Below are 16,178 nucleotides of genomic sequence, written 5' to 3'. Positions count from 1 at the left end.
AAATGGGGTAGGTGAGAAGCAGAGGCATTGGCAGGAAGCACTCTACCTCTCCTGCTGCACAGTGACTGCCCGTGGGGCAAACGAGGACAAAAACCTGCTGGGTATCCTCCTATATCTGCCCTGTACAAACTGCCAGAGCTCATAAGTCACAAGTATGCTGAAAAAAATGCTCCATCAGGATTAAACACAAACCCCATTCCTCGTCTGAATAACTTTGTAAGCCTTCACTCAAACACAGAGTTTCCTCCATACTAGCACACAGATGTATTTTGTCTACAAGGGGCTGAAAACCACTCCTTGAGAATATGCAGCATAGTCTGAATTTTGGACACTTTATTCTTGAGTCTGCCAAACACTCCAGAATCCAAGAGTTTGCTCCCCATTTCAACTGTCAATCCAAGATGATGACAAGCCCTAAAGATGTGGATATAGTGAGTTCTGGCCTGCAGAAAAAGCACTGTAATAGTAAACACGAGGGTCCTTCTGAACTTAGCTTCAACCTACAGAAATGTAGAACATGCAAGATAAACTGTATCTGCTTCCATAATATTTCTTTTGTCTGCATTATACTCCTTTTGCTTCTCAAAGGGAAAGAGTAAGGTCTTACTGTCTGGACTCATTAGCACGGCTCTAAAACTTGCTCCTTTCTCAGACACGAGGACGATGAACTTGCCACTCTTCTAGGCTTGTGCCAAAAAAAGCATTCAGCAAGATTTTGCAAAGGAAAGTGAAACGAGCTCCTTCTTAGGATCAAGAAGACGGGCTAAATGTTACTTGAGAGAATTATTTGGAAATGTAATCAAAGTTAGTTACTATCAGAAAGTCCTGATGAGGTTATTATAGTAAGGGCTACTTTTTCATGGTACTTTAGCACAGCTGGGTTCCTATCCAGTTTTGCTCCAAACCAAGAGCAGATTAGTTGCTTGTATAGTAGCTACTAAATCACCACAATTACGTCCTTCTACGTTAAGATATTTTTTCCTAGTGTAGGTCTTTAAGCTGCTACATTCTGAGTTTCTTGCAGAAACGAGAGGTTGAAACTTCTAAGAAAGGAAACTCTGACTGTAAGGTCACTTCCAATAACATTCAGTAAGTTGTCTTCCCTCACAAGCCAGTCTTGTGTACAATTCTTGTTGGGGAGGTGGATACCCAAAGCTCCTACACTGGACTTTTTACTAAGTAAACAGATAATGAAGTGATACATGTAGGGTTCCATCTTGCAAACTGCTTATCAACACCAGTACTCCCAAGAAAACCCTATTAGGAGATAGAAACATCACCCTACACACTTGACACCACTGTCACCACTGCCAGCTTTTGTGTTAAATAGCATGTTCCAACTCAGTAGCTCTGACAACAAATCCCACCGTAGATTTAAACTGCACACAAACATTTTCCTCACACAGTTATATTTTCTTTCAAGCTCAGGAGCAAATTGCCTTACAGAATAAATTTTCATGGAATATATTAATGTTAGATGCCTCAGTCTGTGAATGACCTAGATAATAAACTCATTGCACGGAAGCCAATTCTTTCCTCTTTCTCAGAGCTCCATGAGCACTCACTGTGCTCAATAAATAATGTACATCCCAGCCATCATTATAAACCCTTGTTGCATGCAAGGAGGAAAGAAACATGCCCAGTTCTTCTCCCAATTAGACTGGTGCAGAGCTGGCAATGTAACTGTTGATGCCATTGGGAATCCACTGATGTAAAGCTTGCAAGCAAAAGCAGAGGCAAGTACCAGGCTCCTATTCTGCTGAAATCTCACAGAAGGCAGAGGCAAACAGAACGACATTTAACAACAAGTAAGAAAGGAGGAAGACAACTTTAAAAATAGATACCAGAAAGAACTGAGGTATGGAGAGCAACTTCTCATGCAATGTTCCAGAGCCTACATGTGAGGGAAGGATAGGAATCGGGCCCCACTGCGTGAAAGGTTTCTCCCTCACTTCTTCAGATTTAAAGCACTGAAATTTTAAAAGAATGAAAGGATTTGAGATACAAGAAAACATCCAGTACATCCCCAGATTTTACCACTTAGAACAACATGTTTTCCCTCTGCTCTTCAGTCCTGGGGGAAAAAGAAACCAAACCAAAAACAAAAAAAATCCCCAAGCTACATGGCCTTCTTTAGTAACTAAAACAAATGCAAGACAACGTAGGAATTCAAACAGGATGAGCTACCCTTTCATCAGTTGTTCTTGATCTGGAAGACTTTTGTTATTCTGAAGGAATTGAGCCCAGAACTGAATACATTTAGTACAGGATGAGCACACTGACCAGTCTAGGTGGAGAGAATCACTCTAAAAACTAATTCACATGTAGACAAGCCAACTCCAATGCTGTCACAGACAGCATTTATTTACAAGTATTTTGTCAGATAAAAGCATTTAGGGGCACAGACATTGCATGCTGATTTTTACTGTCATAGTAAAACTGTCACCTTCTTTCCTATCCAGGCTGCAGAGTCAGCCACCTCCAGCAAACAGACACAACCCTAAATGATCTTTCTGACAGTGAAAGCATGTGTCTCTGACTCATACATACAGCATTCAGCATAGCTATGACTGGTCCTTGCTTGAACCTACTACAGCATCTGTGAAACTGTGAATGATGGCAAATATTTTCTACCCAAAAGCAATACAAGGATTCCTAAGACCTCAATGCTACCATAGGATGCTTAATATAATAAAGCAAGTGGGGATGTATAAGATGTCTTTAGTCTTTAGTTTACAAGTGCCATCTTGCTTATATGACAGAGTAAAATCAAATTTACTCAAGAGAAACATACAAAAGACAGTACTTTGGTGTTAGTCGCTATTTTAGCAGAGACCTAAGAAACAAGCAAAGGAAAAACAGAAACCACAGAGCAGGCCAGAGAGAGGGCTTAAAACCAGAAGTGCTGTAGGAAGCTATGAGCTACTTTTTCAGACCAAACCAGACCAGCTGACAAGTCAAAGTCCTGTCTCTGAGGATGGCTAATGGCTGATACTAAACCTATGAGACAAATAACACCTCAGTGTTCAGATATAGAACTACCACCTCAAACCTTCTTCAGCCCCTAGATGCACATTATCAGTATAATTCTTACTATTAGGTGTAATTTCCTAGGACACCACAGATCTGCAGCCTGTTCCTCACACCCTCTCCCTCACTCGTCTCCATCTCAGAGGTTACAGCACTCTGCTGATCTGTCAAGTGATTTCACACTGCAGATGATTTTATCAATTTACTCTTTTCCAAATGCACAGCAGATATGTAATACTCATATACCAAACCACATGCTTAGAAATATATCTTGCACGAATGTCTCTTCCTCCTCTCCCTTTGACAGAAATACCTGCATTGTAATAAAAGGTCAAGAAAATACAAAGCCAAAAAATCCCCACTAAGGCCTACACAGCATTGGCATGTTGATTATAAAAACAGAATTCTGTGTGATTCTGTGAAATAATCTATCTCCTGTCTCACAAATTGCAGGCAGCTACCAAAGCTGCCCAACTTTTGTTTCTCTACCAGTACTTTCTCTCTTGTCTGTTCAACAGCAAGGAGACCTCTCCTGGAAGGAGTTTGGAAAACTGCCACTGTATCACTGATACAAACACAATCAACTCACTCATGAAACTCAATACTTACGAAACTTGGCAGGTGAACATCGAGAAAAAGTCTTTATGTCATGTCATCTACAGGTTCACACTCCCCTCCCTTTTTCCCTGCCAACATTCTTTTGTACTGGCAAAGCTTGTGGGCCACTACAGTTGTAGCAGCACAGTCTTGCTCCCAAGCAAGCTGTGCTGATCTGAAAGGCAGGTCTGTACCATCACAAAAATTCCCATCCAGTGACAAGGAGGGCCCAGTGGACAAGCTGAAATCTTATCCTGGACCCAAAGTCCCAAACACTCTGTGTCTGTGCAGCCTAGTGCTGCCATCCTTCCCAGGCTGGGCTTCAGTGCTTTGCAAGGTGACACTTGGAGGAGATAACCCTGATGTAACATCCACCTGTCACATCGACATGCCCTGTCTGCAGAGAGGATGGATTTCTCTGTCTCGAGGGCTGCATCCCTCCATCAGGACAGGGACTATGGACGAGCTAGAGAGCACAAGCCTTTCTGAAGATGCGGTGGGTCTGTGGCCAAAAACCAACTGGGAATTAATCAGAGCAACTCTTCTGCCTACAAGCTGCCCTCTGCCCTGTATGTGAGGGGCCCCACGAAAGAGCAAAGCAGGGAGCAGGCTGTCAGCCGGTAAAACTGCTCTGGCAGGCCTGTGGGATAGATCCGGTCATCGATTAGATGCCTCTGGTCTGGTGTAACAAGGGCACACAAGGTCTCGCAGGGGCAGTTGAAAAACAATTTTTCCATCACCCTGGGCTCAGCACAGACACTGAGATTTTAGCAGTGAATCTTGGCAGCACTAGAATTGCTGAGGAACGTTTGCTCTCACACAGCATCATGCTAACACAGTGAAACCTCGCTTACATCTCTTCATGGCGCTGGCTTTCCATATAAAGCAGGATGGCTACCTCAGCAACTGACTTCCCTGAGCAATGAGAACATCTCATGATATCAAAGAATTAAAAAAATTACATTGGCATTGCAGAAATCTAGTAATTTGTCTGGGTTACTCTAAGTGGCTTAGCAACCTTAATTGGAAGCTTCAGGATGCACTTTGGTTTAGACATACATTTTCTATCTTTGATATAATTATAAAGCAAGCCTTCCCCTCACAGCCAGCCAGGGCTTCTTGTACCAGCACAACCAAGGGCATGGCTCAGGAGAGAAATAACTGCCTGGTGAGCCTCACCAGGACATAACCCCTGGTTAGTTATCTAGGACTCCGACCTGGTATACTGCATGGCCCCACAAATAACACTGGGGTGGAATAAGAAATCAGAACAAAGATTTTGCTCACTGTCTCCAGAAGATATTAAGTCTGCAGCATGGTTTGACATGTATTAACTGGGTGCCTAAATAGGCTGAGATTTAGGAGGCAAGACAGCACAATGCTTAATACAGGATCCTTTACAAAAGTTGCCAACAACTTGTTTTACTTGATAAACTCTTCTGTTCATCTTCTTCTCTATGGTTACATCAGATGTCTCCCATTTTTTAATTGTATTAGTGAAGCATAATAGCTACAATCAAGCCCAAAACATCAAAGGAGCCTTAATAGTTAGCAAGGAAAGGGTGGGAGTCCTATTCACTTTGGTAAGGGATATGCTTTCATATTGAATTACACTGTAAATTAGTAGATTTTCTAATGGCATTTCAATAGCTTGAACAGCTCCCTTGACAATCTTTTCTGCAGGGTTTATTGCCTATGAGCTCAAAATGTCCAGAAACCAAATCATTAGTCAGAAAATACTCCAAACAGAAAGCCTTGGACAGCCTGGATGAAATGCATTTTTTACAGAGAGACCTATAGTTAAAACTACATATAAGATGAGAACAGAATGAAGCGAGGCCTGTGGGATGCAGAGAGCAAGGCTGGGGGCAGAGCTTCCTGGGGTGCTGGGCTCACTTGTGCTGCGGTCACCCCACACCTCTGCATACAGCCTCTCTGAAAAGAACAACACCAGGGCTGGGGCCACAGGTCTGCAAACACCCTCAGGAGTGACTTCTGCCATGACTAACGCTGTTGAAGGAGACACAGGCATCAGCCCATGGCCTGCCCCATCTCCCTCTAACTAGAGCTTGCAGGTATTTCAGTGGCAACATCATCAGCCAAGTAGCAGGCAACTGCAGAAATAGAAAGCTACCCCTGGCACTGAAGTCAACCCCCTACTCCAGTAACCACAGCATCAAGGGCTTCAACAAGCAGCTCCAGAATATCTCGTGTGCCTGTGTGAACTGGGGTCCCTCCACCCCACGCCAAGAACCTGTCGCCAAGCCCAGAGCTGAAGCAGTGGTGTGTGGGCCGGCACGTGACCACAGCACAGGCTGACAAGCCCACTGGGGGCCCAGGCTCCAGCTGGTAGCCTACATGCCCACCATGACAGAAGACCTGGGTACCTTTCAGTGAGGTTTAGGATTGAGTTCTCAACACTGCTCACAGATGAGGAAAACAACAGCCCTGAGCTGCAGAGCCTATCCCTGACAAACTGCACTGGGTGGGAAAGCGTGCCCCTCCCATGTACACCTCTCTGGCATTTCCAGAGCCCTTCCCAACTCCAACAGCATCAACCAACAGCTCTCAAGGCATAGATGTGGAAAAATAAAGAGCACACTAGAAAGCCAGTACCACAGCAGGATCAGGCACCCAGCTATATGATGGACAGCCAAACTCATCTCCTGATGGACCCTGTTTGAAGCCAGGGCATGAACAGCAGTCCCACAGAGCCCTACCGTTATCCCAGTGGCTACGACCACTTGAAACTGGCTCTTACTAGGCTTTGACCAAATCTTTGCAGCCAAACACTCTCAAGCAAAATTACTACGTTCTCCAAGGACACCCCCAGTTACTAGATAGGCCATTTATTGGGAAGAAGCTCGTGGATGAGTGAGAAACAAGACTCTTAACTAGATCAACTTCTGATGCTGAAACAGGGCTGTAAGAATGCAGCCCTTCATGACACAGTTCACTCTAGTCCTTCTCATCTGCCTTGACCATTAAAACTGTTATTAGCTTCACACACCCCAGGATTATTTAATACATAACAAATAGCAACAATCTTTTCCTTTACTTATTTATTACAGCCTTTGTTTTAGGCTGCAGGGCACTCTTGGGCAGCCTTGGTGCACAGGACTGCTGGCATTTTGAAGAGTTTGTTCATAGGACCAAAGGACAACTGTATGCTACAGTTTTAGGCCCCTCTCTACAAGAAGGACATTGACCTGCTGGAGAGGATCCAGAGGCGAGCTACCAAGCTAGTAAAGGATTTGGAGCACATCCCAGATGAGGAACAGCTGAGGGAGCTGGGGCTGTTTAGCCTGGAGAGAAGGTGGCTCAGGAGAGACCTTATCCCTGTCTACCTGAAAGGAAGCTGAAGCAAGGTGGGAGTCGATCTGTTCTCCCTAGTAACAAGCAATAGAACAAGAGGAAACGGCCTCATGTTGTGCCAGGGGAGGTTCAGGCTGGATGTGAGGAGGAATTTCTTTGCTGCAAGGGCTGTCAGGCTTTGGAAGAGGCTGCCCAGGGAGGTGCTGGAGTCACCGTCCCTGGAGGGGTTTCAGAGATGGGTGGATGTTGCACTGAGGGAAATGGTCCAGTGGTTGACAGGGCTGGGACAAAGGCTGGACTCTATGAGCTTAAAGGTCTCTTCCAGTTGAAACAAATCTATGATTCTATAAAGGAAAGAAACAGAAGCAGAAATTCTGGTAGCTTTCAAAGACCATCTTCCCTTCTGCAGAGCGTGTTTCTCTGCACTGTTCCCATTTAACATAATAACTACATGTAAGTAATAATAATTATAGAAACAACTTGAAACTTATCAAGAAGCAGGGAAGGAGTTTAGCTTGCTCAAGCCTCGTTTGCAACGGATGAGCACTGGGACATTCACACAGATCAGAAATCTGCACTACTTGCAAGGCTGGCATAAGCATGGAAACAGAAATCAGCATGGAAACAGAAACCATATGGACAGATTGCTATCATTCTTTATCTCAGCCTGCTACTGATTTATGGAAGGAGACAACATTTTCCTCCCACTCTGCAAGCTACAGTCCATCTCTCCAGCTGGCCATAGGCTGATGCAGACACAAAATACCACATTGCAAAATACTCTGTCAACAGCTATAAAATATTTTTGGCTTCCTGATGCAAGTTTTGCCCACCTGGAGAAAACACTGCAGCAAAGCTGGAGTCAAAACAAGAAGCAACCACATTGTATTTGACCTGCAGCACCCTGGTTCTCTGCCAAGGTCATGATGTCCTGGGGAAGAAAGGAGAAGTATTCTCCCTTTAACTCTTCAATTTTATGTTCAATAAATACAGTTGCACATAAACATGGGTAAACCACCTTTTTTTTTTTTTGCCTTCAGAGAAGAAAAATAATAATGAAAAATCATAAGAGAGAATGCAGGCAAAAGAGCTCGAGTTAAGGAATGCATGAGAATTATTTGTCTTAATCTCTTCCTGCACACATGAGCAAATGGTAACAAACTCATCAGGAAGTTGTGATTGGCTGATTAATCTTACAGTCCCTCTGTTATCTCGTTTCCCTCAGTATACACTGATAATTTGCTATTTCAAGATCAAGGTTTAATTTTAACTCTTTGTTGAAGTGCTAGAAGTTATGACATCTCTACTCAGGGACTGCAACTTTTACATTTGTAATTTAAAAAGTTCCCTAGTAACAATGCAGTTCAGGACCTGTAAATAATGTTTCCCCAAGCTTAAAAGTTACTTCAGCTGCTACAAAAAAAACCTTCATAGGAATAATCCTATATAAACATCTCCCCTTTCAGTTACAACTCTGTCCTCCAAATTACTTATGTTTCATTGGTGTTGACTGCTCCCTGTACCACACTCAGAGACAGTTAAAGAGGAGCTACCACCTTTGAAAGAGGCACATGCCGAGTAAAAAGATCTCAGCACATGCAAGTGCAAAATAAAAAGCTTTAAAAGACAAGTTTCAACCCTGATGTAAAACATAAGAGCTTTCAGATAGCAGCCAGCTTAATTCTCTACTGCATTGCACCTGGCAGGGTCACACGCGCCTGCGTAAAATGCTACCAGTCAGGTTTGCACAATTTCACACCCACACAGGAAAATGCCTACCAGCAAGAACGTGGCACTGGAACGTGGTACTACATTAAAGCATGCTAAAAGCAAGAGGGCATTTCATTGACAATAAAAATTACTGGTCTGCAACTCGACAAGTAAATTTAAGAAATAGGAAATAGAAGGATCTCAAACTTAATAAACTCTTCCAGATTTGATCTGTGTAAGGTCAGTCAAATGTGCTTAACAGCTAATATACAAATTAAAAAATAGCCAGGCTGTGCTAATGTGTTTAGTAGAAAGACTTCAGAAAACAATCAAAATGCTTAGAAGACAAAGGGTCGTTTTTTAAGAGTTCCCAGAACATGGATTTTAATGCAAACCATGAAGAGAGAACTCTGTCCCAGTATCCAGTGGGATGACTCAGGTGTATAAGCATAACTGATGAGACAGTTCATGTCCATACAATTACTCATCTGCATAAGTGTTTGGGGTCATAATTGCAGTGATGTACCTGCAAGTCATCTGGGAAGCACCAGTGCTTACACACCAGCTGCTCCTGCTTGCCTCTCGCTGACACTTCATACAGTTCTCACAAGAGGTGGCGATGAATGGTACAACTGATCGCTTTTTTTTCAGTAGGAGAAAATCCATGATTATAAACAGAACACTGTGAGCCTGAGAGCTCACAGCAAAACTTTTAGGCCAGCACATGAGCTGAGGGACTGTCCCAGGCAATCCCCAGCAGTTCAGCTCTCTGGAGGAGAGCTCAAGGAACAGAGGCAGTGCCCTGCCCTATTTGGCTATTACCAACCCAAGGAGCATTTACATTTACTAATTTATTGCTGTCCTTGTATCTGAAAAGTGAATGTAAAAATTCAATTTCAAATCAGCATGAAATATTGTGAACAACCAAGTGTAAACCCAGGTTAAGGTTTGAGGATTCACCAATTTTCCCTTCACTCCAGCAACTCACTCCTTCCTTCCTTGTATCGCATTTGCTTTGAGGATGGAAAAAGAGCAGTATGAAGGATTTCAGAGTGAAGGTGTTGCAAATCATCTACAAATCCCTTGTGTGGTAGCTTGTGTCGTGCCAGCAGTTCATGAACCCTGTGTTAGTACAAACCAGCATTTCCTATCCTGATTACACAAAGCCCTGTGACAGCCCTGCTGGATTTATCAAGACATATCAAATTATCAGGGCAAGATGCAGTTCCCCGTCATGTGATCCTGGCTGCACGCTATGCAAGACACTAAAGCAGCGAGTCAAAAGGGAGAGGAGAAAAGCAACAGAAGATGAACTCACTCCCCACTAAATCCAACCCACTTGTAATTTTTAAACATTAACTGAAAAGGAAAGCAGCAGCTCTTTACATGCCCAGCTATAACGTCAGTTTCCATCAGTCTAGTCAAAAAACTCGCTGATTTCACACTCCAGTGCACCCATCAACTCACCAGTACAGAAGTTCACAAAACATGTGCCTATCCAACTGGGATAAGAAACAAGAATTCTCCAAACAAGAATTTCAGGGCCACAGACTGCATCTGTCCTAAAAATCAGCACTACAGGGTAGATGAAATGAAAGGAACAGTGGACCCCTGGCCATGCATGCATCCACACCAGGGGCAATATTAGGGTAGATATTTTAGTAACATAAATAAGGTCATCACCTTTGCAACAGAGCAGCCCAATGCCACATGTAGCCAGACCCAGCGCAAGTAGGACACCACTCTCCCAAGAGGACAGGCCACCCTCACCAGCAGAGGAAACACCCCCAGTAAATCAAACATGAAGAAAACCCCAAAACCATAGCTCTCTATCCTGAGCTCACTCCTTTGCCTTGGCTTACAGGAGTCCATTCTGTATTTAGAACTGTTTTAGCACATGTCCCTGGGGCAGTTTCTCTCCAGTGGCACAACTAGCCTAGGAAGCTGGGGATGCACCTCCAGGCAAGCCCCCAGGAACTCTGCTCCGATTACTTGAATTAATTTGTCAGAGGGCTAGCTTGGATCTCTCTGCCTGACACAAAAATACATCAATGACTGAGGAAGACTACCTTTAGTGCGTGAACCTCAAGCCTATCCATAGGATACCTAAGTACACCATAAGAAGAAGTACCAATATTACATAATATAGTGCACTATAATAGTGTGCTATTAATCACTCCTGCAACTGGTATTTCCCTGTAATCACCCGAGAGGTGTAGGATCACACCTCAGTCAAAGCCATCGGATGAGAACAGAAAGCACCAGCATTCTCCCCAGTGATATGATCAAGATACCTATCTGTTCTCTACAGTGACACTCTTTCCTCCACGTCTGATTTTATTGTGGTGGTTACCTGACCACGTGTGCTGAACTTCCTAGCCTTACAAAGCTAATACTTACCTTAACCTTAGAAATTGTCAGCTCTTCTGCATGTTCCCTACCCAGAAAAAGAATTACTTTCTTTTTCAACCAACATTTACAAACAAACTACTGTCTGCATCACTACAGCTACTTTCCCTTCCTTCATCAAACTGGAAGCAAAAGCACAGCTTTTGAGCCTGTACTATGCCTTTCATTTACCATTAGGACTAAGACATACACGAGCTTCTCTGGGCCAAATGCAAGTGACACCTACTTGGAAATAACTTAGAATTAACTGTCAGTGAAATTGTGTTCAAGCAGTGCAGGGGTGTACGCGATAGACACAAGACTTGTCCTGCCATTCTGTTAAGAAGCTGGAAAAATTCACAAGCACACTTCAAATAATTGTGCAAGCATGTGTAGATCTGAGCAGAAATACATCCAACTCCAGGTATCCAAGTTTCCCAGCATGTCTCTGTGTGCTAAGAAAAAAGAAAGGAGGTACACGACCATAGGAGCTTGCAGGTGTACTTTGCCAGTTATGTATCACAGCACTCCTCTCTGCTAGTCTACAAAGAAGAGCGACTTCACAGCCCTCAGCCACAGGGTCTTGACCCTCAAGCTACAAGAACTGAGGCTTTTTGATCTTACAGTCCCAAAATGCGTCAGCCGAAAGAGTCTAAATAGCAGTCTAAGTAAATCTAAAGCACGGGGGCACAAACAAATGCGCGAAGGGTACACCTGTGTGGAGGGAGGCACACACGTCTGGCTGCGTGCGCCTGCAGCTCAGGCGTGCAACGACAAGCCCCAGCGCTGTAAGCACCCTTCGAGCACCTTCATTCATTCGGAGAGGAACCCAGCTCCAGCTTCTCCTCGAGACGGCTACTCACCCAGCCTTCGAAGCTGTCGCTGTGGCCCGTGGAGCGCAAGAGGTCCTGGAAGTGCAAGGTGCAGTTGGCCACGAAGTCATCGTAGCCGATGGGGGTGTCGTGGAAGACGGACAGCTCGATCTGATGGCCGTCGGTAACCGTGGTGGAGAACTCCTCGTTGTAGGTGGGTTTGTTGGTCTTCTGCTTGGTGCTGGTCTGCCCGACGCGCACCTGGTCCACGCTGACGGTGACGTAAGGGTCCAGGAGCTGGTAGCCCTTACGGAAGAGCGAGTGCCGGAGGGACCAGCGGGTGGGCTGCAAGCCCACCGCCTCCCCAATGCGCACCTTCAGGTACCCGTTGAACTTCATGGCTCCGGACATGGCCGCCCCCCCGGGGCGCCCGGGAGCCCGGAGAAAAGCCAGACCCCTGTCCCGCCGAGGCGAGCAGGGCCGGTAGCCAGCCCCACCGCGTCTCTTCAGGGGGCCGGGCGGTAGCGGCGCGCCCGCCCCCGGGCCATGCCGGGGCCCCGGAACCGCCGCGCTCCCCGCGCACCGCCCACCTCCCGCGGCAGCGGGCGGCCGCTCCACCGCGGCGCCCGGCACCAACCTCTCCTGCCGAGGGGGAGCGGGCCGGCTCGGCTGCGCTCGGATCGGTACGGCGCGACGGGGGACACCTGGGGCGTGGGACGGCGGCGGGCGGGGAGGAGCCGCGAACCCGCGCCGTGAGGGCGGGCCCGGGGTGGGGAGCGGGCGGGCCGGTCCCTCGCAGCGCCCGTCCCGGCCGCGCCGGGCGCCGCCCCCCGCCCGCAGCACAGGTGCGGCTGGCAGCCGGGAGCCTCGCCGGGAGGCGGGGAGCGAGGGGGAGCTGTCCGCCGAGCCCCGAGAGGCGCGGCAGGGAAAGCGGCCGCGGTGCCAGGCTGCGGGGCGGGCTGCCTGCCCTGGCGCTCCCGCAGCCCCTTCTCTCCTGGCTGCACCTGGCCATGCTTGCGGTGGTGTACCGGCGGCACCCCTGCATGGGGGGAGAGAGTTCCCTCTGCTGCTTTCTGTCTTGTCTTTTACAGCATCCGAACTGGGAGAACACGTAAAGAGAAGAGACGCTGATTTTTGTGTTAATGGTTACAGCTCTCCCGTTTGGGATTAATTGCACATGATTAACACTCTTGGCACTCGGCAGGCGGATTGTTCTGGGTTGGATTTCTCTTGTGCTTTCATTGTACTTAATAAAGTCAGAATTTGAATATTTTTAATTACTTTCCAAAGTTCACAGCGAAACGGTGTGCACTGGGTACGGGAACAATGAAATCCTGCTTTACCGGTGATACTGTTTGGCCGGTGATATTGTCTGACCTAGGTTGCAGTTCCTGCAGCAGCAGACATTGTCATTTGAACATCCCTGCCGCAGCTGGATGGTGCCAAGGCTGGCTGACAGCATGCAGCCTTTTATGGGGGGGGTGCATCTTTCTTTCATTTTTTCTTTTATTTTACTTTTCCAGCCTCTTCTTCTGCCCCCAGCCCTTTATATTTCACATTCTACCCATTACCTCACAGATTGCCTCTGGTTTCCCACCTCCCTTCCTCCTTGCTCTCCTGCCCACATTGTTTTCTCCTTCTAGAGACTTCACATTTTGCAGGAGCACCAAGCACAGGCTCTTTCCAAGCCTCAGACAGCAGGGCTCCTGTTGCCTCTTCGGGACAGAGCAGGTGGAACAGGTTCAGTAATGTGATCATTCCTCACATGGAAGCAACAGTTCTGCCAGAAAAACTTGTAGAACCTTAAATCGGGCTTTTGACAGATGTCCATGCTGTTAAGTTCTCTCATCTGTCACTTTTAATTGGAGGAAAAGAAGTGTTTAAGAATTTTTTTTTTTAGCTTCATTAGGTCAGTCTATCCTGGGGAAGAACACAAGGTGAATCTTAGAAATTGCCAAACTGCATAAAATGCAGCCACCACAGGGACCAGGATCTTGTGTCCAGGAGTGATTAGCTCCAGGTGTTTTCACAGAAAGTATGGCTGAGAAAACATAGAGTAGTCTCTTCCTATAAAACACTTAAAGATGTAGGGATTTTGTTGTTGTTGTTGGGTTGACCTTCCTTCAGAAATGCATTTTAGCATTAACTGTCATCATTCTGGGTAATTTTTTTTCCCCTACAGCTATCCAGTCCTGTTCTGTGTATCTTCTTCAATTCCTCCCTCTCACGGCTGTGAGCTGGTCAGAAAAAAAACCCCACTTATATTTACCAGCTATGTATCTGCTAACACTTTGACTCCTTGACTCACCACTCTTCTTTCAGGATACCATAAAATAAAAAAGGCCCCTCATTTACCTTCTCAAGAGCACCATTATTCCTCATTTTGTACTTTCTTCACCTCTGCCCTTCCTAGTCTTGAGCTGTCCCTTGGAGTCCATTTGAGCCAAGATAGAATCCATGCCTGTGATGGGTAACTCACAGTTCACCAGGACTTTCTGTAGAGAAAAACAAGACTTAAAGATAGCCTGAACTTTACAGCACCCAGTATGAACATCCACAGGATCAGGCTGAAGGCCTTAAAAAGGCTGGAGCACTCACTCTCTAAACTCCCAATCATCAAACATGGCTTTTACTTTGGTAGACTCCTTCAAAGAGCTCAGTGCAATAGCAGTGAAGAATGTTGGTTTAAAACCAACAAATTTTGGCTTAGCCCATCATGTCTGGTTTACCTCTAAGTTTTCATGTGCTGGATCTATTTGCCTCATGGAAGTAAAACCTCTGTAGGCTCCCCTAACAGTGCAGATAAACTCTTCTTAAAAGTCAACTAGATTCACAGGTGCTCTTAGAGGATCAAGGCTATAATTGATAGATAAAGATGAATTGCAATCACAAACTGCTATGATATTGTCAAAACTTTTCCCTTGACCTTTTCCTTACCTTTCTGAGGAAGCAGAGATTAATGTCTTCCCGAGCAACTTGTAGAAATTAACGACTGGCTCACATATTTACTGGCACAAATAGGGAGAATGCTGGAATTTGCTGGTTGTAGGTTCAGACAGTGCCATTTACTCAGCTTAATCACACAAGGTGAGGTACTTTGCTGCACCAGTTTCAAATATAATAACAGTAGGAAAGGAGACAAAGAATTTTTCTCTACATTGGTTTATTGGAATCTCATGTGACATGATTCCTGTACCTAGTCCTTTAAAAAAACCCAGCAAGTATAAAATTCATGGAAGAAAAAAACCAAACAGGTGAGTTGCAGTGATAAATATTTCTGATGAGCAGCAGTACCCATTGCCAGACAGTTTTCCAGTGGAGGGAAAAAAGAAATCAATCCTGTGGGCTCATGTGATGTGAATCTAATTAATTTTGTTTATCCACTTAAACCAGTCTGGAACAGATCATCTCAAACAGCATCTGAACACACCCCTGTTCTGAACTTCCAGCCAAAGCCCAAATGTCCTGTTCTCAAAGAGAACTGACTAGTGACATGAAGTCAGAACATACTCTGCCTGCTGTCCAAACATCCAAGCAGCGGAAAAACATCCCCAGTTCAGTATTTTCTTCTGAGAATCAGAACATCCCTGCACACTGTGACCTTGCGAGGCTGAATGCAGCAGCACCATCTGGTGATGGCTGCACTGAACCTCCTCGCACAGCTCTGGGTGCAAGGCAGGTCTGCAGGAGTATGGCTCCCCTTCTCTTCCCTAGAAGGAGCTGGGAGACCAGCCTTCAGACCTAGCGAGGCGATTCATTTTGTGCCATCAAGTGTTCAGGGAGGCTGAGCTCTTCCTACTGCTTCCTGCCAAGCAGTTTCCTGCATCGTCAGCTGATGACACACAGTTGTTTGAGAAACCAGCTGAGAAGCATGAACAGATCTTCTGATGTTGTGCCTGAGCAGTGGCACGGTGCATGCCATGCAGAGGCACCGAGTACAGAATAAAGCACATGAGGCAATACAGTCTGAGTTATAGGTAAATTACAGGACAAACAAACAGGTAATAGGGAACCTAACTAACTTTCTGCCACTGTGGGAGAAGGTTTTAGTGTAGTGGTGGAGAACTCCCTGAAAAAACAGCTCCGTGCTCACTGACTATCAAAAAGATAAATGTACCATTAGTAATTATTAGAAACAGAACTGAGAGCAAAGCCAAAAACCGTCATTCGGGTGCTTTATAAATGCTATACCCACACCATTTATATTGTGTCTGAGTCTGTTTCTTCCACCATCTCAAAAAATGCAAAACAGAGACAGAGAAGGCACAGAAAAAGATGACAAAGGTGATCAAAGGCATGAAACGGTAGTGGAGGGAGAGAAGCTGC

At 45.6% G+C, this 16,178-nt stretch overlaps 1 protein-coding gene across 1 annotated transcript in view; it reads right to left on the bottom strand.

Moving 5' to 3' along the window:
- The window catches only part of PRKCH (protein kinase C eta), a 121,201-nt gene extending 108,637 nt beyond the window's left edge, over positions 1-12,564 (bottom strand). Inside the window, exon 1 of the mRNA XM_061997662.1 lies at positions 11,904-12,564. Coding sequence (XP_061853646.1) covers positions 11,904-12,263 — 360 coding nt within the window. The 5' untranslated portion in view covers positions 12,264-12,564. The remainder of the gene's footprint in view (positions 1-11,903) is intronic.
- Positions 12,565-16,178: the final 3,614 nt, after the last annotated feature.

Source organism: Colius striatus, chromosome 6 (genome assembly GCF_028858725.1).
Source record: "Colius striatus isolate bColStr4 chromosome 6, bColStr4.1.hap1, whole genome shotgun sequence".
Classification (NCBI taxonomy): domain Eukaryota; kingdom Metazoa; phylum Chordata; class Aves; order Coliiformes; family Coliidae; genus Colius; species Colius striatus.
This window is presented reverse-complemented; position numbering and strand designations above follow the sequence as displayed.